Source organism: Lactuca serriola, chromosome 1 (assembly GCF_051521515.1).
Source record: "Lactuca serriola cultivar US96UC23 chromosome 1, Lser_US96UC23_V15, whole genome shotgun sequence".
Taxonomy (NCBI): Eukaryota; Viridiplantae; Streptophyta; class Magnoliopsida; order Asterales; family Asteraceae; genus Lactuca; species Lactuca serriola.
This window is the reverse complement of record NC_136408.1, coordinates 114,620,787-114,642,510: the sequence shown is the minus strand read 5'-3', so window position 1 is coordinate 114,642,510 and position 21,724 is coordinate 114,620,787. Positions and strand designations below refer to the sequence as shown.

The 21,724-nt window shown below is 34.2% G+C and overlaps 3 protein-coding genes across 3 annotated transcripts; all 3 read right to left on the bottom strand.

Moving 5' to 3' along the window:
- Positions 1-1,455: 1,455 nt before the first annotated feature.
- Positions 1,456-17,200, bottom strand: LOC145097520 (uncharacterized). The gene is made up of 5 exons (XM_079035098.1): positions 16,216-17,200; positions 16,075-16,116; positions 5,100-6,091; positions 3,305-4,207; positions 1,456-2,552 (listed from the first exon to the last, which is right to left on the bottom strand). The coding sequence occupies exons 3-5, from the start codon at positions 5,841-5,843 to the stop codon at positions 1,872-1,874; spliced, it is 2,328 nt and encodes a 775-aa protein (XP_078891224.1). The 5' UTR covers positions 5,844-6,091; positions 16,075-16,116; positions 16,216-17,200; the 3' UTR covers positions 1,456-1,871.
- LOC145060308 (putative receptor-like protein kinase At5g39000) lies at positions 15,747-17,120 on the bottom strand. The gene is made up of 4 exons (XM_079008003.1): positions 16,731-17,120; positions 16,216-16,683; positions 16,075-16,116; positions 15,747-15,812 (listed from the first exon to the last, which is right to left on the bottom strand). The coding sequence occupies exons 1-4, from the start codon at positions 17,118-17,120 to the stop codon at positions 15,747-15,749; spliced, it is 966 nt and encodes a 321-aa protein (XP_078864129.1).
- Positions 17,201-19,988: 2,788 nt separating the features above from the next.
- LOC145060300 (uncharacterized) lies at positions 19,989-21,416 on the bottom strand. Its single transcript, XM_079007995.1, has 2 exons — positions 20,822-21,416; positions 19,989-20,683 (listed from the first exon to the last, which is right to left on the bottom strand). The coding sequence occupies exons 1-2, from the start codon at positions 21,414-21,416 to the stop codon at positions 19,989-19,991; spliced, it is 1,290 nt and encodes a 429-aa protein (XP_078864121.1).
- Positions 21,417-21,724: the final 308 nt, after the last annotated feature.

Sequence of the window (21,724 nt, the reverse complement as noted above, 5' to 3'; positions counted from 1 at the left end):
AAAAATAGTTCTTAGACAAATTTGAGGGGTAGCATTGACTCTATGCTAGCTTTACCCTTGGGAATGAGGGTGGTGGATGCGATTCCATTGGCGGAGGGAAGTTGTATTCAAGCCACTACCATCTTGTCTCATGCTACATCATTCAAAGGGATGAAAAGAAAGGCCACATGATATGCACTCAAAACCAAATGCAAGCTCCTCTAGCCTTTTCATTTCAGTTCTTGTGGTTTTCATATATAGTAAGGATATATGTATGTGTGTGTGAATGTGTGTGTGTGTATATATATATATATATATATATATATATATATATATATATATATATATATATATATATATACCTTAATAAGCATTTAGCATTTTTTGCTGAATTTTAAGAGGTATAACCCTTAAAGCATGATATACAATAACTTTATGCATATATTTTATACACCTGAACAATTTGAAAAGTCAAATATGTAACTAATTCAAATCGCCATTTCCTTAACCATTGAAAAAGTCAAAGATAAGAAGGGGGATTCATTTATTCAAGCGTGTGCGATATTTTTTGGCAAAGATCTCGGCTTTTGACCTGGTATTCTCATTTGAATTCCCTGAAATATTGTCCAATGATAACAGGTAGTTTGAAATTCCCTTCCTATTTATGGCTCAAAGTACAGAAGTGGCATCCTCGATTTCTCCTTCTCCTCCCCTGTCCGTCCCCATCTCCCTTGATGGCTTATGAGCTTCAACTATTCTCCATCTGTTGATTTTTTATGATCTTAAATGGAATCTTCTCCATCACCAACGTCATCAAATCTAGAACCTGTTTGGGCAAGAAGAGGTCTTAGATGTTTTTCTTTTGTTTCCATATGTGAAGGGGTTTGTTAGGGTTTTTTGTTTGTCGATGTAATTTTAGTCGAAATGATTGGATAACATAGTGTTGTGTTGTTTTTTTTTTTTTTTTTAATTTCACAGGCAAGGTGAAGGATTGAAAGATTTACATTAAATAATTGGCCAATCCAGGTTTTTTTTCATGTCTTTTACTGTATCTAAACCTAACCCTGATCATTTGAATCTTCAAACAAACTATTTTAGTTAAAAATCATGGGTTTTGAATTGGATATGGTTCTTTTTCAGAGAAACTTCAAGTTTTATATATTTTTAATGATTTTTAATGTTTGATTCAGGTAGTTTTGGGAAATTAAGTGTCAAGAGACAATAACTGATTTCATGGCGATGATTTGCTACAAACGGGTCAAAATTGGCCACCATCACAACCTCTACTTACAACCACTATCAAATGCATCGATACTTTCTTCTTCTTCTTCTTCATTGACTATCGGTAAACATCTTTATTTAGTTCCCTTAACTCTTATCCACGTTGGATAACCACATCTAAGTATTACCGACACATCACGTCATGATGAAAACTTCTAAAACGTATAATTCGAAATGTTTGCCAAAAGCCAAGGATTTTATTCGAAAAAATATATATTTGAGGTTTTATACCGGAAAACATAGGGTTTTTTTTACATAATTACCCCTTGACAAATGATGGCATGACAATAAAGGTCTATACAACTCTCTCACATAAAACACATGAGGAGATTAATTACGAAATCATAAATACAAGGGCTGTTTTGGGCATATCTAGCGTGACACAGGTATAAGTGGTTCACTTCTCCGGTCTTCTTTCCCTTGGGCAACGTATATACTATCAACTCAAAGACTTGTGGCCAAATTGATCTAAATTGTAGCCTTTTCCTCCGAATTTCTTTTTCTAACTTTCCACCTTTAGAGTTTTGACCCAAGATTGAGCTTTACCTTTTTGTGCTAGCCATCTTTCAAATGTTGTCCCTCGAAGGTTGGTCAGGTTCGAAAACTTTAGCCTAATTAGCTACATCTGAAACATACCCTCTCTTTTCAGCCAACCTATTACCCTCAATTTGTAGCAGCACGATGAGGTCCTCCACACTCATTTCCTTTCTCTTATGTTTCAAATATTTCTTGAAATCCACCCAAGTAGGAGGCAACTTTTCAATAATCGCAGCTACTTGAAAAGTCTCGCTCAATGTCATTTCCTCAGCATGGATGTCATGCATGATTATTTGAAGTTCTTGCACCTGATCTACTACTCTTGTAGAATCCACCACTTTGTACTCCAGAAAATGTGCAACAACATCAGCATCCTCTGTATTGTATTCCTGCTCCAAAGATTCCCATAATTCTTTTGCTGTTTTAGTGGTACTATACTTGTTTGATAATGCCTCCAGTAAGCCGTTTAATATATGATTGCGACACAGGAAATCTGAGTTCTTCCAAGCATCGATGACAGTGGGTGATTGAATGTCTCCTACTTGGGCATTCAACTCGGGTGGATCCTTAGTCAGAAATCCATCAAAGTTGAGTGTTTTCAAGTAGCCAATCATTTCCTGTTGCCATCCTTTGAAATCCAAACCATTGAATTTCTCTGGTTTTTGTTGAGGCTCCAACATATTATGTGCTAAAGGTGGAACAAGTTCATTTGTTGCAGGAGCCGTGGCTCTGTTGTTGGCAGATGTGTTTTCCATCTGTAATGAATGTTTTAATTAGTGTAGTATATAATATGATAGTTAAAAAAAATGTTTCTTAAAATAATAATGCCTTATTGTCAGAACTCCAAAACTGGAAATGTTGATTAGAAACAGAAAACAAAATGATTCTGCTTTTGAAATTCTGGAAATAATAACTTCTTTTTTGAACAGTAACCTATGGAAACCATATTCTTTTAATTTAAGAGAAATTAAATATCATCTTACTTTTTGTTCCTACAAATCTTCCTACTCAGTTAAATGATAACATTTGTCACATTTAATGCTCATTTAATGAAATTTTAGTATACTAAAATGACTCATGTGATCATTTAAATGGGTAGGAGGATTTGAAGGAACAAAAGTAGGAGGATATTTAATTTCTCTTAATTTAAAGTTCTAAAGGGGGAAGCATATAAGTACGTTTCTGAAAATCCTAGAAACAAACAATTCTGGAAAGATCCAGTTTATTAAAAACCAGAATAACACCAGAAACAAAAAAAATAATAATAAAGTGTTCCTGTTTTCTTTCAATGAGTTGCAACAAAATCAGAGTATTTTTTATGAATTTTCAAAAAAAAAAAAAAAACAGCGGCAAGCTGGAAGCAAACTAACTGAATATGTTCAACTTTAACCTTGACCGGAGGCATGGGTCATACCCATAGTATTAGGAAAACAGAGAAAGCGTGTATAAGTTTTCAACTGTTCATTACTTGAGATGAAAATATTTTCCTGAGAATATGAATATTCACCTGGTATTCCAATGCCTTCTTAAGTTGCTGTACCACCTCACTAGATGTTGGTCGTTGTTCTCTTTCACGTTGTAAGCATTGATAGGCAATCTTTTGAAACATAGACAACGATTTTGGAACCATTTGTTCCTTTATGCCTTGAAACACCATCTCATTGACCGTTCCTTCTACATAGTGGTGTTTAAACAAAGTGATTAGGAATCGTGAAAGTTGGTCTTTGCTTTCTTCAAAACATAATCTCCCACACAAAATCTCCAATAAAACCACACCGAATGAGTATATATCAGATTTTTCTGTTAAGAAACCTAATTCCACGTACAGTGGGTCACCGTAGCCAAGTGTGCCCAAAGCATTGTCAATGATAAAGTCCATATCTTTATTTATTCGACTTATCAAGGAAACTCCAAAATCTGTAATTTTTGCTTTCCAATCATCATCTAGCAGAATGTTTAAACTTTTGATGTCCCTATGTATCACAACCTCTTGTGTTAATCCACCTCCATGAAGGAAATCCAACCCGCTTGCAATATCAATGCATATCTCAAGTCGTTTAATCCATGAAAGACCAATGTCTGACAAGCACCTATCAAGAGTTCCTCTAGATGCATACTCATAAACAATGATGCTTTCACCCAATTCGTTGCAATAACCCACAAGACCAATGATATTCTCATGTTTATACTCCAAAAGAATTTGCAGCTCCGACAAAAATTCTGGTTCTCCCTGACCGAACTGTCTGTCCAGCCGCTTTGCAGCAATGGCATTACATCCAGTAGCATGTGTGATTTGTCCTTTGTAGACATTCCCAAATCCACCCCTACCAATCAAGTGGTCATCACTGAAGTTTCGTGTGGCCGATTTTATGTCATCGAGAGAAATTTTGATGTTTTCTTTGGAGTTTTCCTGTGAATTAATAAACACTCGATTAACTTGAAAATTCAAAAATAACCTGAAATTTTTATCCGAAGCTACTTGGTTATGCTAATATATTAAAGAAAAGGTCGTTAAACTAAAGTATATAGAAAAGTTACGATGATAAAATTTCTATTTATTGATAACAAAAAACAAGATGTTTTGATAACTCATTTGTTTTTTTCTAGTCAACCAAATTTTGGAATTTAATGATACATTTATTACCCGGTTCATTCCATTATGTTGTTTATTTCATCATACCGAACATATCATAAGTTTTGAAAAAATTCTCCTTTCTATTTTATATCACGATCAAAATATGTCATATTAATTTCATTAATATCAATATCTTTTATATGTTCATTCAAAATAGTGATATATTTTTACAAGGCCTCAAATAGCAAGTACGTACTCACCTTTGATACATATATAAACATAGATATGTCTTAATAGGTTATAAATTTATATTATTTTTTTTGGAAAGGGAACTTCCGTAACAAGGGTTTCCGGACCAGCTTTCTCGCACCGACTAATCCCCGCTGCAAACGTTAGACTATTTCTCATACCCTAGAGTCACTGCACGCGAATCTCTATGGCTACAGAGGCCGAGTAGTCCAGGGTTTGAACATGTGTCAATATGTTATCTACCATATCTTCCACATGTCTTACCAAATCACCACAATCCAAGTGGTTAATTTATATTAAGTTAGTGATAAAAAGAAAATACTTATTACTGATGGAATTATACTAACCAGTGATAAAATTGGAAATGAAATTGTTTGCTAACTTTTTGTTATGAAAATGTACAACAGGTGAGGAAAACAACAAAGTGGTGATAAAATTTATAAAGGATTGGTGCCTAAACTGATTATATATAACTTACTTGAAAAGATAATGCTTCTTCAAGTTTCTTGACAATGACTTCCGCAGTTGGACGCTCAACTTGGGTTTCTGCCACACACTGGTAGGCTATTTTTGAAAATGCATCTAAGGAATCTTGATCTGGTCCTTTATTTGGATTGAAAATGTTTTCATGAGTTTCTTCCAATAACCTAGGATCAACCATTTCCTTTATTGTTCCCTCATTGAAGCGTCTACGTGCGACAGGTGCAATCCCGTTAATATCTTCCTTGGTGTAAATTGGATCATTTGCAAACCTCCCAGACAACATCTCAAATAAAACGACCCCAAAAGAGTAAATATCTGTTTCATTCTTCAACCTACCCGTTTTATCATATTCCGGATCCAGATACACTTTTGTGCCCGCAATATTTTCTGTATAGAGTGTGTTCAACTGTTGATTCTCCGGGCAGAATTTAGAAATGCCAAAATCAGCAATCTTCGCCTGCCAATTCTCTGTCAACAGAATGCTACCGCTTTTTATGTCACGGTGTATTATCCTTCGATCATCCTCTATCTTGTTGTGAATGTAATTCAACCCACGTGCAACATCAATGCATATCTTTATACGTTGCACCCAAGTAAGATTAGTCAAGCTACCGGTGTTTCCCAAATATTCATCAAGGCTTCCATTAGAAGCATGCTCATAGACAAGTATCATATGGCGACCTTCATTACAAAAGCCAAGAAGAGAGACTACGTTGGGATGCTTGCAACTAGTAAGCATTTCGATTTCTGCAAGGAACCCTTGTTCTCCTTGATTGTCTTCTCTAATCAATATCCGCTTTATAGCTACACTGCTTCGTTTCTTTGGATGTTTGCTTTTATTTTTCACTTCTAATGGCAAGAAATTTTTGCTATCAAAATGCTCAAGTTCTGCTTTGTAGACATCACCATATGTGCCTGACCCAATCAAGTATTTTTCAGAAAAATTCTCTGTTGCCTTTTCTATATCAAGTAGTGGTAGTTTTTCCCCTGCAAAAATGTGGTAGTAGGGCTTAAAATGTAGTTAAACAAATTCTGTTGACAGAACTTCTTTTTTATTCATCTCCATATAAATAAGAGCTAGCGTAATTATATATGTCAATTTTATATAAATAGTTTCAAAAAAATATAATAACAAGGGCTAAAACTAGTTCATCATTGCTTGTGTAATCTATCCAATACTAGCATTTCTAATATAATAGATTTATATGTTTATGTTTAAATTATTATTCTTATTTAACAAAAGTAATTTGAAATGATCTCTTAAAATCTTGTTTTGTTTCAAACAAAAAATTTATACGTAAAGGAATATGTTAAGTAAGTTAATCTTTTGGTACTAGTTTGTGTTAAGTTGTGGAGACTGATTCACCTTCAGTTTTGTCACGGGCCAATTTTTTGTTAACTCAGGGCTTGACCTCATTGGCAGTTTTAGATTAACTTACTGCTATTGAAGGCAAATCACCTTTTGACCCTAAGGTCGGGGGCATATTTATCTGTAAAATAGTATGTCATGTATGTTAATATTTGGTGGTATTTTGTGTTAAGTTCTAGAGTTTGATTCAACATTTGACCCTCTAACAGCACCCTATGCATAAATTTTTCATCGGCTATATATTTTCGATATCATATTCGCCTCCAATTTTGTCATGGGCCAGTTTTTTGTTAGAGTTTATGGGCTTGACCTCTTTGGCAATTTTAGGTCAACCTACTAGTGTTTATATACCTTGAATTCAGGTAACTTAATGCATCAATAAGCCACTTGACTGAAAATTATAAACTCTCTCTCTCTCTCTCTCTCTCTCTCTCTCTCTCTCTCTCTCTCTCTCTCTCTCTCTCTCTCGTGTTCGCGGTGGACGTAGCCAATTGATCTAATCGTGTCAACCACATAATTGTGTTCTTGTTTTCGTTTTGCATTTATTACTATGGGTGTAATCATTTATTGTTTGCTAAAGTGCTTAAAGACTAACAATATCGTTGCTGAACCATGACAACGGCCTAGTCGGGGACGCGGACCTTAAGTTGTGAATGATTTTTTTAAATAAATAAATATTACCAATATACAAGAAAAATAAGTAAACAACCATGAAAATTAGTTTTATTCAAGCGTTTAAATTTTTAAATGACGAATCATCATACCATAAGGTACATACCTCAAAGTTCAAGAACAAAGGTAAAAGGGGATCACTTGATCAAAAGGAGATTAGTTGATCAGGAGATGGAGACGAGAGCGAGACATGTGGTTGGAAGGGACATGTAGAAGAGGGTGAGGGAGACATATCTGGTGACGGAGGAGTGATGGAGAGGTGTCCTCCAAAGATGGATGAGATGGGAAGTAAAGGTGAGGCTAACATGGTGGCTGGGAACTCAAACCCAGAAGAAAGACAAAGGAAGGTATTGTATGTGATCGATTGCAAGCTATTGAGATTCTGATGAGAAAGCAATGATGTCAGAGGGAGGGAAAACCCTAATCTCTTTTTCTCTTTCCTTCAACTAAACCTTGAAGCGGTCAAGAAATAAGAGTTTTGTAGCTTTTGATTAGTGTTAAACCGCAACACCCACGACGGAATTAGTTGCGTATGTCTTAGAGACTAGGGATGAAAATCCTAACCCAAACCCATCAACCCTACACGATATATAGCAGGTTAGGAGGATATTTTCAACACATTTAATTAAAAAGGTCAACCCATCTAACCCATTTAATTAAATGTGTTAGGCTAGTATTGAAAATCCGAACATATTTACAACCCACCAACCCGTTTAAAGTTTTGTTTTAGTATTTTTAATTTATATTTATTTAGTATTATTATTTAATTCATTGCTATTTTTTGATTATTTTTATTTCTTACAAAAATTACGGGTTAGTTACCGTTATTGAAAGTCGAGCTGCTAGAATTTATAAATTAAACATTTAAAAGGTTTTATGGATGTAAGAACTAATTTTTTGTTTGTGTGATGAACTTATAGACTTATGGTTATTTTATTTTCAAAATTGAATAATTTTTGGAGTTTTTAAGTTTAATGTTATTTTATTAGAAGGATTACATGATTTTTAATGGTTCTTTTTTTTGGAAATTTAATTTGCTCTACTTGGGTTCAACATATTTATCAAATAGATTAGGTTGGAAAAACAATAAGCATGTTAACCTAATTTCATTTCATTTACAAAAAAGGTTGGGTCGCTTTGGAAATTCTTAACTGTTTACTTAAACAGATATGGTTGGTTAGAGATTTTCAACACATTTGATTAATGGGCCAAATCGTTTATGACCCAACCCGACCCACCCCTACCTGAGACAAAGACAACCCACCCCCACCGGAGACAAAGACAAGGGAGGCTCTAGCGGTGTATCCATTGAAGAAAATGATCGAAGGTGAGGTATAGAGCCACATCATATGAAAATGAAATCGGCGATGACAATAGAAGGAATGGAATGGTTGGTCTTGGGAGGAAGATGGTGACGAATGTGTCGATAGAGATGTCGGGATGGAGTTGTCTCAGTAGAAATGCCAAGACCGGGAGACGCTTGTGGTGTGAACCATTAGAGGCACTACACTTGTGGTGCTAGCTGCCAAAGGATTGGAATAAGAAATCAAGATTGTTTACAATAACAATCTTAAAGGTTAGTGTTTCTTGTTCTTATGAGTTAGTTAGTTCATAGGAAAAGTTTTGTAGACTAGGATTCATAGTATGTTGCTATACTTGAAAGACATAGATGAAACTTAGTTGCATGTGCCCTAATTATTTGAATTGTTTGAATAAATTTTCTCTTAGTGCATTGAACTGGTAAACTAAATTTTCCATCGGTGGTATCAAAGTCTAGGATGTTCTTTCATCTATTTGTACATTGGTAAATCAGAAAAGAAACTTGCTTTTGTTTAATAGTTGCTTACGACGTAGGCATATGAGGCTCATCACGTGAGCTCGTCCAGATCCGAAAATCTGGACCTAATATGCCTTAGCAACTTTTATATTATAAATCCATGCCATATTTTTATCCCTAAATCCAATTTTGGTGTATCTAGAATGATAAATTAAAAGCCAACACTTAAGGAGATTAGTATTTGACTTGATTAATTATTTTGTGACAAATATGATTGATTTTTTAAGTGTTTATATAGTTAATTGGTTATTAATTGAACATAATAACTGATGCCAAATTATATTTAGTTTATCTTAAATTTTTTTAATTTTGAAATTTATTATAAAGCCTAGTATTTAGAAAAGTTTAAAATACATCCATATAATATATGTAACATTAAGAACTTAATATTAGTATATGTAAAAGATTAAGTCAATCTTACCAATAGTAGGCCTCATTCACAAAGCCATATTATAAAGAGGGTATTAGGAAGTGGCCTATAAAATAGTCATTGAATGGGTGTCTACTCTCACCAACCGCTCTCCCATGTGGTAAAGGGTCATTAGCTGAACGGCTTTGATAAGACATGTTAATTCTCATTAATAACTATAATGAATATCAAAGTAACTAAACATTTTTTTTTATTAAATTCCCAATCTTAGTTACTTTAGGAAAAATGTGAAATCGTGTGCTAACCCATGAATTGCACATTGCACTTTATGATTCATTAGTCCAGCATATATGGTTAACCGGGACACTAATGTGGGACTAATAAAGAGTGGCAATGGGTAAATCGAAAATTATCATTGATTAATGGATCAGGTGTGGTTAACCGGGACATTAAAATGAGATGATAAATGACGTCGATAGTATCAAATTAATTTGCATGGTTATTCACAATTTGTTTGTTATCCTCAGTAGTATCCCAGGCACAAATGGTAGAGCATAATTGAGATTAAACATGCCATTGAAGAGTTTCAATGAATCTCAAAAGATCTTGGAATTTCATTAAAAACTTAAATTTGTTTTAATTTTGTTTTCTTGTGGTGGAATTGGTAAATTGTCATTTACCTACCTTTACATAATTTAAAATTAGATTACGGCATCCCTTTTCTAGGTTGGGAATTATTTAATTGGATCCAAGCCTCATTATTTCATTTTGGGTGTTGTATTGAGGATTATTCTTATCTAACTAAAAACTATCTTTCTTATACAAATTTCTACTCAAAAAGACGCTTTTGGTTCCTCCTACTCCTAAAACTTCTCTTTGCTATGTATTTTCTTCAAGATGACATTAGATGGCACAAATTACAATGATTAGATGTAAAATATCAAGATGGCTCTTCATTTTGAGGCCATGGAATATGTTCTTGAAAGAGAACTCGTTGAGATTGACAAAGAAAAAGCCACCCATAAAGAACTAGCTGATTACACGAAACATTGCAACGATGCGACAATGGTTGCTTACATCATGGTTGCAACGATGACTCCAGATTTGCAAAGGTTTTATGAGGATTACTGGCCATACGAGATGAACAAAGACCTCATGGAAAAGTACCACTTGCAAGCTCATCAAGAGAAGTGTGAAGTAGTGAAGTCCCTCAATATAAGCAAGATGAAAGAGGGAGAGTCTGTGAGCACTGACTTGCAGAGGATGCAACTATACATGGATCATCTCGTGAAGCTCAACGTGAATGTATTAACACAGTCTTGCATTCTCTTCCTACTTGTTATGATCAGTTCATCTTGACTTATCATTTGAACAACAAGGAAACCACTTTGGCTAAACTTTAGAGTCTCTTGCGAACAGCTGAAGCAAGAATGAAGGGAAAAGGTGTTGCCTCCACTCCTAATGCTACTCCAGTTTTGGTCATTGGGCAATGAAAGGGCAAAAAGAGGAAAGGTACTCCAAAGCAAAATTGTAAGGGAAAGTCCCAAGCTATATCATCTAGTGGATCCAAAGGAAAATCCAATTCTAAAGCCCCTCCTATATCTGATTCCAAGAGGCCACTTGCTTCTACTACAACGATAAAGGGCATTGGAAACAAAGTTGCCTAAAATACTTGCAGGATATCAAAGATGGCAAGGTGAAGCCAACTTAGAATGGTATTTATAATATCTTCTCTAATAACTCATCATATTTGCATTCTTGGGTCCTTGATACGGGGTGTGAATTTCACATTTGTTCTGATTTACAGGAACTAAGAAGAAGTAAGGATGTGGAGCATGGAAGGATGAACTTGATCATGGGGAATAGACGATCTTCACCTACCACCAAGATTGGAGTATATGACTTAGTGCTTAGTAGCGGGTTAGGATTAGATTCCATAAATTGTTCCTACTCGTCAGAAATGACACGAAACATTATTTCATTCCATACATTGCTTAAAAAAGGTATTAGAATGGTTCTATTTCTACTTATAAAATTGTGTTTTTTATTTTGAAGTTTTACCTTGTGATGGTGTATATGAAACTATGATGATTGTAGACAATTTAGGTAATAGTGTTTTTCAAATTAATTCGTCTAATGGCTTAGACAAAGCATGCTTGTAGCATTGTCGTTTTGGACACGATAACAAGAAGTGCATTGCCTAACTCCAAAAGGATTTAGTGTTAATGTCATTTGACTTAAGGTCAAATGATGTATGTGAATCTTGTTAATGAGAAAGATGACAAAATCACCTTTCACTGGTTCATGTGAAAGAGGTGAAAGTTTGTTGGATCTTATACACACAGATGTGTGTGGGCCTTTCGGATCATTCACAAGGGATGCTAATCGATTCTATGTGAGTTTTACTGATTATTATTGCAGATATGGCTATATCCACTTAATCAAACATATGTCAGAAACTTTTGAAAAGTTCAAAGAGTTCAAATAAGAAGTCGAGAATCTATTGTGCAAGAAGCTAAAGATGCTCTGATCTGATAGAGGCGGAGAGTATCTTAGAATCGAGTTCCACGACTATCTCAAGGAATGTGGAATAGTTTCACAATTAACCCCTCCTAGGACACCACAACTTAATGGTGTAGTTGAGAGGCGTAATCAGACCTTGTTGGACATGGTTCATTCCATAATGGGTCGAGCTTCACTTCCAATATCATTCTGGGGTATGCCCTAGAGACTGCCACCCACGTTCTTAATCTTGTCCCAACTAAGAAAGTTGCCAAAAACACCTCACAGGATGTGGAACAGAAAGGCTCCCTCGTTAGCTCATATCAAGGTTTGGGGTTGTGAAGCTTTCGTTAGATGAGAGACTCAAGACAAGCTTGAAATTTTTAGTAAGAGTTGTGTTTTCATTAGGTATCCCAAAAAGTTCTTTAGAAATTTGTTCTACAAACCTACTGAGAACGTGGTCTTTGTAGCACGAAGGGGAGTCTTTCGCGAGAGAAAACTCATATTTAAAGAAGACAGTGGGAGTATCATTGGTCTTGAGGAAATTCAAGAGTCAAAGGATGAAGGAGCTTCTCAAGACACTAGGGCTCAACTAAAGGAAGAAATTCCATTTGAATTAGTTGACAACTCATTACCTCTTAGGCGTTCAAGTAGAGTTAGCATGCCACCTGAGTTTTATAGTTTCCATATAACTAAAGAAGGTGATACATTTATTAGTGACAGTACACTGGTAAATTTGGATGAACCTGCTAAATACAAGGAAACAATGGCATGTCCTGAGGAAACCAAATGGAAAGAGTAAATGGACATCGAGATCAAGTCCATGTAAGATAATAAAGTTTGGAATTTGGTTGACAATGTACCTGGTCGTCAGACAGTTAGGTGCAAATGGATCTTCAAGAAGAAGACATACATGGATGGAAAGGTACACACTTTCAAAGCTTGGCTGCCTGCGAAGGGCTTTACTCAAACCTAGGTGGTTGAATATGATGAGACCTTCTCACCATTGGCCAAGATAAAATCTATTAGGGTAATGGTAGCCATAGCTTCATTTCATGATTATGAAATTTAGCAGATGGATGTTAAAACTGTTTTCCTTATTGAGAAGTTGGCTGAAGATGTTTACATGAATCAGCCAGAGAGTTTTTTAAATGCAGAGTACCCAAATAGAATGTGTAAGATTGAGAAATCAATCTAAGGATTGAAACAAGCTTCTCGCAGATGGAAACATTGCTTTGATGAGAAGGTCAAGGGGTTTGACTTCTCTAGAAGTGAGGATGAACCTTGTGAATATGTCAAAGCTAGTGGGAGTATAGTAACCTTCCTGGTATTGTATGTTGACGATATACTTCTTATAGGAAACGACGTTCCAACCTTACATGAGGTTAACGCTTGGCTTGGAAAGTGTTTCTCTATGAAGGATCTAGGAGAGGCTGGTAATATTCTAAGGATAAGATTTTTGAGAAATAGGAGTAAGAGACTAATTAGACTTAGTCAAAGTACTCATTTGGAAAAGGTGATAAAGCGTTTTAGTATGGAAAATTCCAAGAAAGGAGAGCTGCCTATCCAGAGTAATACCAAACTAAGTAAGACTCAAAATCTAAGTATGGATGCAAAGGTAGTAGATATGAGTAGAGTTCCATATGCTTATGCAGTTGTATCTATCATGTATGCTATGACATGTACTCGCCTTGATGTGGCTTTTGTTTTGAGCATGGTAAGTCGATATCAAGGGAATCCTGGTAGAGCTCATCGAATAGTAGTTAAGCCATACTCAAGTATCTGCGAAGGACTAAGTCCTGGGTCTTAGTGCTTGGTGGTAGTGATACGTCGAGAGTAACTAGGTATAGTGACTTCAACATTCCAACAGATAGGGACAACTTTCGTTCGCAATCTAGCTGTGTGCTACCTTGAATGGAGGAGCGGTTACTTGGATGAGTTCCAAGAAAGAGACATTGGTTGATTCTACCTGTGAATCAGTGTACATAATAACAAGTGAAACATCTAAGGAAGCAATATGTTTCAAGAACTTCATCGGAGATCTTGGAGTTGTATCAACCATCAAGGAACCAATGGAAATTTTCTATGACAATGAAGGTGTGGTTGCCTTGACAAAGGAACCAAGAGATCATGGCAGATCAAGACATATCAAAAGAAAATACCATTTCATCAGACATCGAGTAGAAGAAGGTAACCCGTTGTTAAGAGGGTATCATCTGAAGAGAATCTTGCAGATCCCCTCACAAAGGGTATGAGCAGAGTTAAGCATATTCAGCATGCTTGGAGCATTGGTGTAAGAGATGATATTAGTTTTAGTTGTTAGATAGTTAGTTTTGAAACTTGTAACAAAATAAATGTCATTGACTTTTGGTGATTAAATAATAGTGATTTATTTATGAGTATTGTTTACTACCTTTTGTCAATTGGTTATTATTTTGTTTCATTTTGCATGTTTTACTTCCAGAATAATTTGATTATTCAAACTCCACAGTCGTTCGTACTTTAGGAAGTAAGTAGTGAATTAAGACTACCATGAATTGATTTGTAGATTGTCTAAGGGTTTAGACATAGCAATAGATTGTTGCAACGTTCATGAGTACTTGAAAATTGGGATTTTAAGTATTGGATAAACCCACGTTCATAGAATTACTTCATGAGATTTATCACGAGTAATTATGACACGATGTTATCTTATAATCTTGAAACGGAGATATATGAGTTGTTGTTTACAAATCAGTTGTGCATTGATAATATGTAAACACATCAGTAACTTGATGTTGTAAAACATATTGTTGTGTAGGTTATGGTGAGTAGATGGCACAATCATATAAGTCAAAGTATATCTGTTCCTTTTTCCTTAACGGGAAAAGTGAAATTTGTGGGTCCCTCGATGATTTGGTGTTGACTTATAGTGTCGCGTCCGACAGGACTAAATTGATGCGTTCGATTAGTAGTTCTTTGTCATTACAAATCAAAAATCGGGAAACATTGAATTGGACAATGAGATTGATTCTATTCCATGCCTCATATCCTTATGATATCTTGTAGAACGGAGGATTATATGATCACTTATCTTAGGACATGTTACCGAAAAGGTCAAAGTTCGAAAACAACTTTTGGTAGCTATAACTTGCTAATCAGTTAGTAGTTATTTGTCATTACAAATCAAATATCAGGAAACATTGAATTGGATAATGAGATTGATTCTATTCCATGCCTCACATCCTTATGATATATTGCGGAACGGTAGATTATATGATCACTTATCTTAGGACATGTTGTCGACTAGGTGAAAATTCGACAACAGCTTTTGGTAGCTATAACTTGCTAATCAGTTTGGAAGTTATAATGGCAGTTATAGTTATTAGTTTATCCAAGTGGAGATTTTTGGATTAGGTGCCTCAAAGCTATCAATTGGACATGATTATATTATAGAGAGAGATAATTTATTATTGGATTAATAAATTGGAAAATATAATTTGTTAATATATTATGAGAATAATATATTAATTAGAAATTAAAATATTTAATTAATAATTAATCAGAAATTAATTGGAATTAATTTTGGGATTAATTTGATTAATTAAAAGTACATGGGTTGTTTGTCAATTTATTGAGAGATGAGGAAAAAAGCTCTAGAACCTCCTTGTAAGGTACGAAAACCTCTAGGAAGGACCTAGAATTTTCTCTCCTCTACAACTCGATCAACCTCTTTGACTCTTTTTTTCTCTTCCCTACACTCTAAGCAGCCTTTCTCGGCCCGTTATTTCCCACTCCTCGAAAATCATGTGGCTAGCAACCACTGAGGATTCCGATTTGGGTTTGCTATGTAGGTTCAATTTGGGATCTAGTTTTAGATTTAGGTTTAATTCGGGATTTCAATTAGTTTATTTTAGATTGTTGTGGTGGTGAAAAATGATGTTCGTGGTTGTGTATTGTAATTTACTATAATAATATTCTACCAAACAAGAAAAAATAAAATGAAAAAAATGAAAATGAGGGCATTTTAGTCATTTCGTGTGCACTTAACAGGAAAACATATACGGTAAGTGGGATAGGGATCAAATCCGATAGATTTGCCAACCATAAGATTCCGTAGTGTAAAATTTCCAAAACTCTAGCCAAACCAGCAAATTGATATATACTACGGGCACCAAAACAACAATTCATGTTTTAATTTATCTACGACAATTAACTCAAAAACAAAAGAAATCGATTACCTTTACGCTCTTGGATGTTGTGCCTTGAACATGGGAGTAGACCTTAAATACGAATTGCAATAATGAGAAATAATTAATAAAAAAACTAGGCATCATGACATAAAGGACGATGGGAAGAAAAGAAACAAAGAATTGTCTTACAGGATTTTCATGTTTCCATTGAGATTTCAATGCTTTCTCAAGTTTTATGACAATCTGATCTATGATTGGGCGTTGTGATCGCTGTTTCTTCAAGCAGTAATATGCTGTTTCTGAAAAGATTCTGAATGAAAGTGGGTCCATTTGTTTCCGCAGATCCGGATGGATAAGATCATCTAGTTTTCCTAGTTCATAATGGGATTTGACCAATGGAACTAAGAACCTACTATCATCCTCTGCCATTCCTGCTTTCTTTCCAGTAAGTACTTCAAACAATACAACTCCTAAAGAATATATGTCGGACTTGTGGCTCACACTTCCGCTTTGAAAATATTTTGGGTCAGAGTACCCAAACGTACCAACAGCGTTATCAAGGAAAAGACGGTGCCTTCGTGCTGCTTTTTGATTAATGGAAAGTTCAAAACCACACAATTTTGCTTTCCAGTTTTCATCTAGTAAAATCTTGGAGCTCTTGATATCACGATGTAATAATAAATGTAACTCAGTGCGTGGGTAACATCAACACATATCTGCAATCTTCGCATCCATCTTAGGGTCGGATCTCTTATAAATTTATCCAGACTTCCGTTCGCCTCAAGCTTTGATACGATGATCTTCTCATTCTTTTCATCACAGAAACCAACAAGGGTGACCAGATTTTCATGCTTGAGACTTGAAAGAATCAATATCTCCGTCCAGAACTCAGTGATTCCTTCCCCAAACTTACGATCTAACCTGTGTACAAATATATCAATTAATTGTTCAGACCGCAAGAGCTGTCCTTTGAAACCCCTTCCAGACATGGTTCTTTTAATGAAATTTGCTTCAGACAAATTGCTGGTTGCGGATGCTATCTCTTCGAGTGAGATTCGTAAGTGAGCAAACTTTTGGTTGGAAGATGAAGACATGATATTTGTGTTTATCAAGTACAGACAAGGACGAAAAAAAGGAGGGTGAATAAATGAATCGGAAAGGATCGATACACACAAATATATGAGTGATGCTTGTATACATATAATAAAGTATATAGTGGGGGCAACGTTAGCTTTAGAACGCTAGCAATAGTTAGTTTAGGTTGACATTTTGTTTTAATAAATTTGGAGAGAGAAATAAATTTTTAATAGGATTTGTTGTTTAATAGATGACGAAGCGTCATGGGTGACGAAATTAATTGAAGAATATAAACATTAGCTTTTCATTAAGTTCTTTTTCAATTATTATTCATTTCTCTCAAACAATTGTTTTTAGTGAAATTTATATTGCTCCCTCCTATTCCACCCGCCACAGACTTTTCTATAATTACAACTTATTAAATAATCTAAATTAATTTACATTAACAATAAATAATCTAAATTAATTTACATTAACAATAAATAATCTAAGGGCAGTAAAACGGGAGGGCCGTTGTGAAGTGCTACCGTCTGATCTCAAAGCAATTGGAGAGTTGGAAAGGAGCAATCGCGGAAGCATTAATTCTTGTTAGTGGTACCACCAAAATACCATGCTTATTTATCTTTATTTTTCTAACTTTTTCTAATTTTATAGCAATGAACTTTCAGTTATTTTAATCTTACAGCAATATATTTACAACTTTAAGCCATTCCCGGTCAAGATACCATGCTAGGGTTAAAATTAAAGGGGAATTGTATGGGGGAATTGGTATTAGAGTAAAACGTTGGTCATTGAAATGGACAACATATTCCTCCTTTCTCTCGAACAACATGAAGAAACGGAAAATATTGCAAGAGATTTGTATTTAGGTTTTAGAGGCCTTGGGTGTTTCTCAAAATCGTCCATCAAAGTACTCTAACAGTAGAGTAAAGGAGAACTCCACGTATCAGTACATTTTGCCTTCTTGTTCATAGGATTTTTATCTTGGATGTAAAACCAAAAGACTTAAGAAGTAGAGGTGAGCATAATGCAGTTTGGTGCGGTTTTTGGCTAAAACCGAACCAAAAACCGCATCTTCGGTTTTTTGAACTTTAGAAACCGCACCGTTCGGTTTTATGCGGTTCGGTTTTTGCAGTTTTTATTTGTGGTTTTTTGCGGTTCGGTTTTTTTTTGCGGTGTTTTGTCAATTTTTTATTTGGTTTTTGTTTTGCCTTTTTACTAAAACTCACTAACTCAACGAGTTACTTTGACTAGAATGAGGAGTGTTAATCATTTCTTCAGAAACTAGATGAGGAGCGTCAGATTGACTCTCTAATATGAAATGTGAGAATGGTGAAGATTTTATGTCAAAGGCGATCGGGGATACTTTTATAAGGTTGGCAAAACTAAAGCCCAAATGATATCTTGACGATGAACGGATACCACCACCTCTTGGTTTGAAATCAAATGACATAACCACCCATCCAACAAGCTCCTAATGTTTGGATATAATACGAATTAAATATAATATTTGTTTTACAGGTACATGTGATAATATCAATTAATCTATTCATAAAAATGATCATGTCATCATTAATATTCTTCATATTTAAATGTTAAAAATGTAATAAACATTATTTGTTCTTGTAAATATCACTATATGTAAACGTAAAAATATACAATCATACTATGATAAGATAAATATTTATATTTGTAGAAATTTTAATTGTCATTAGTTCTTCGTTCTTTTATATATATATATATATATATATATATATATATATATATATATATATATATATATATATATATATACTAGGTGTGACACCCATGTATTGCAAGATTAGAAACCACACCGCATCGAACATTTTCGGTTTTTGCAAAACTAAAAACCGCACCGTCGGTTTTCATTTCGGTTTCGGTTCATGTGGTTTTTTCGTTTTTTTCGGTTTGCGGTTCGGTTTTTGCTCACCCCTATTAAGAAGCCCTCCTCATATAACTTCTCAAGCACCAAACAATTCACTTTTTCACAAGAGTGAAAGATTCCAATTAGTTCAACATACAAATATTGTCCGAAAGATTCCATGCATCCAAATAGCAATGAAGTTCATTCATTTATTCTATCAAACACTTGATATGCACAGATTTAGTAAAAAATCTAAGTAGTTACCGGTATTGTAAATTGGATGGCAAAGATCTAAGTAATCACTTGACATACAATTACCCTAAAATTCATATAGATAATCTGTAAATATTTTTTTTTAGTTTCACTGACCCCAAGGAGATTGTAGCACTCTTACTCATGAACCCCACTAATGAATATGGTTGGATCCGCTAGTTTTGCCCATTGGAAGGAGGGTAGCGGATGCGATTACATTGGTGGAGGGAAGCTAGTATCCAACTCACTGTCATCTTCTCGTCTCCTGCTACATTAATGCATTAGCCTGAGGTATGAAAAACAGGCAAGAAAGAAAGGCTACGTGCTATGCGCCCAAAACAAAATGCAACCTCTCAGGCCTTTTCATTTCAATTCTTGTGCTTTTCATATATATATATATATATATATATATATATATATATATATATATATATATATATATATATATATATATATATATATATATCTATCAGGGCCGGTCCTAGACAATTTGGGGCCCGGGGCCAAAGCAAAATTCGGGGCCCTCATAATGTTTTTTTTTAATAAAAAAAAGAGGGCGGCACCTCCAAAAATTTTATTAATTAAAAAAAATAATACAATTGAAGGCTGGGGACTCCCCACCTATGGAAAAAAAGACTTCGGGACAGGCCCCGTAAGCCAAACAACCTAGCAACTATTAATACAAAACAATAAATAAAAAAACCAAAACATGCTCTAAACCAAAATACATAAACATATCAAAGAAAAACTAAAGAAATTTACATTTACGAGCTTTTTTAGATGCAAAGTCATCAATTATAGAATCAAGTTCAATATTATCCAACAAATCTTTTTCAATGCATAACATAGCCAAACCATTTAATCTTTCTTGTGACATTGATGATCTCAAATAATTTTTTAATAATTTTAGTTTTGAAAAATTTCTTTCTGCTGGTGCTACAGTAACTGGTACGGTTAATAAGATTCTATATGCAATACAAACATTTGGATAACAATCTTTACCTTTGACAAACTCTAAAATTTCAACCGATGACATAACAACATTTGGCAAAGTTTTTTGTAATACTTTAAGTTCCGTCAAAAATTCATTTAAATCCACATCACATAAGTTATTATGAGTAAACTTATTTACAAAAACAGCACAACTTTTTTTAAGTTCAATATCATCCAATGATTTTAACCTTTTTGAATCATATAAAAATCCAAAAATGTTTTCAAAGTTTGTTAATTGCTCAAATCTACTCTCTAATGATGCAATTGCCACATCAACAATATATATAAAATACTCGATTCTAAATGATTCTTCCGGTGATAGTAATTCATCTTCACAATTAATTTCATCAAATTGTTTTTTTCTAGTAACTTGGCGTTTTTTTGGGAATATAGGTTCAACTTCCATATCCAATGCAATGGCCTTAGCATTATCAATACTAATGGCATAACCTTCATTTCTATAATTTTTAAAAAATGTTATCATATTTTTTAATAGATCAATTGTGGCATCAATACATATAGTTTTGGTTTGCATTTTCTTACTAACTTTATTTATAGCAAATAAAATATCATACCAAATTACCATACCAAGTAAAAAGTCATAACTTTCAATAGCATTAACTAAACTTTCAGCTTCACTTTTAGACTTTGCATCATCACATGATGAACTTAATTCTATCAAGGCATCCCTTATATGAGGAGCTTGAAACCTTATGGCTTTTACACTTTTTATTCTACTCTCCCAACGTGTATTAGATAAAGATTTTACCGTTAAGTTAGGGACTTTATCAAGTAATATTGACCATCTTTTGGTTGAACTAGAAAATAATACAAAAATGCGTTGCAAAACTCCAAAAAAAGAAATCGCTTTGGCACAAGAATGAGCCATATCACTAACCGTGAGGTTAAGACTATGACAAGCACATGGCATAAACAATGCTTTTGGATTAATTTCAAGTAATCGTTTTTGAACACCTTGGTGTTTTCCTTTCATGTTAGAACCATTATCATAACCTTGTCCTCTTACATCATCAATATTAAGACCATAAGATTTAATTGCATTTAATAACTCATTAAAAAGTCCTAAACCCGATGTATTTTCTACCTTTAAAAATTCTAAAAAAAATTCTTCAACTTTTATTTTATTATTAGACATGTTCACACATCGAATAACAAGAGTCATTTGTTCTTGATGGCTAACATCGGGGGTGCAATCAAGAATAACAGAAAAATATTTTGATTCTTTTATAATAGTAATTATAGAATTTCTAACATCATTAGCTAAAATAGAAATGATTTCATTTTGAATTTTGTGTCCTAAATAATGAAGATGAGTTTGATGATTTTCTATGTGTCTAACATGATTTTCTAGCTAAAATTAGAACAATAGAACTTACAAATAAAATTGGGAGCAATTCAAATGATGGCAGAATTCAAAATGAAATCATTTCTATTTTAGCTAATGATGTTAGAAATTCTATAATTACTATT

Excerpts from the sequence above, each read along its gene's own strand:
- LOC145097520 (XM_079035098.1), bottom strand. The coding sequence starts at position 5,843 with ATGCTTACTAGTTGCAAGCATCCCAACGTAGTCTCTCTTCTTGGCTTT. Across the intron at positions 4,208-5,099 it reads AAGAAGCATTATCTTTTCAA|GAAAACTCCAAAGAAAACAT; the intron begins GTAAGTTATATA and ends ATTAATTCACAG. Across the intron at positions 2,553-3,304 it reads AGAAGGCATTGGAATACCAG|ATGGAAAACACATCTGCCAA; the intron begins GTGAATATTCAT and ends CATTCATTACAG.
- LOC145060308 (XM_079008003.1), bottom strand. The coding sequence starts at position 17,120 with ATGTCTTCATCTTCCAACCAAAAGTTTGCTCACTTACGAATCTCACTC. Across the intron at positions 16,117-16,215 it reads AATGGAAACATGAAAATCCT|GTCTACTCCCATGTTCAAGG; the intron begins GTAAGACAATTC and ends TTCGTATTTAAG. Across the intron at positions 15,813-16,074 it reads CAACATCCAAGAGCGTAAAG|AATATTATTATAGTAAATTA; the intron begins GTAATCGATTTC and ends CTTGTTTGGTAG.
- LOC145060300 (XM_079007995.1), bottom strand. The coding sequence starts at position 21,416 with ATGACTCTTGTTATTCGATGTGTGAACATGTCTAATAATAAAATAAAA. Across the intron at positions 20,684-20,821 it reads AAGTTATGACTTTTTACTTG|GTTATGCCATTAGTATTGAT; the intron begins GTATGGTAATTT and ends ATAGAAATGAAG.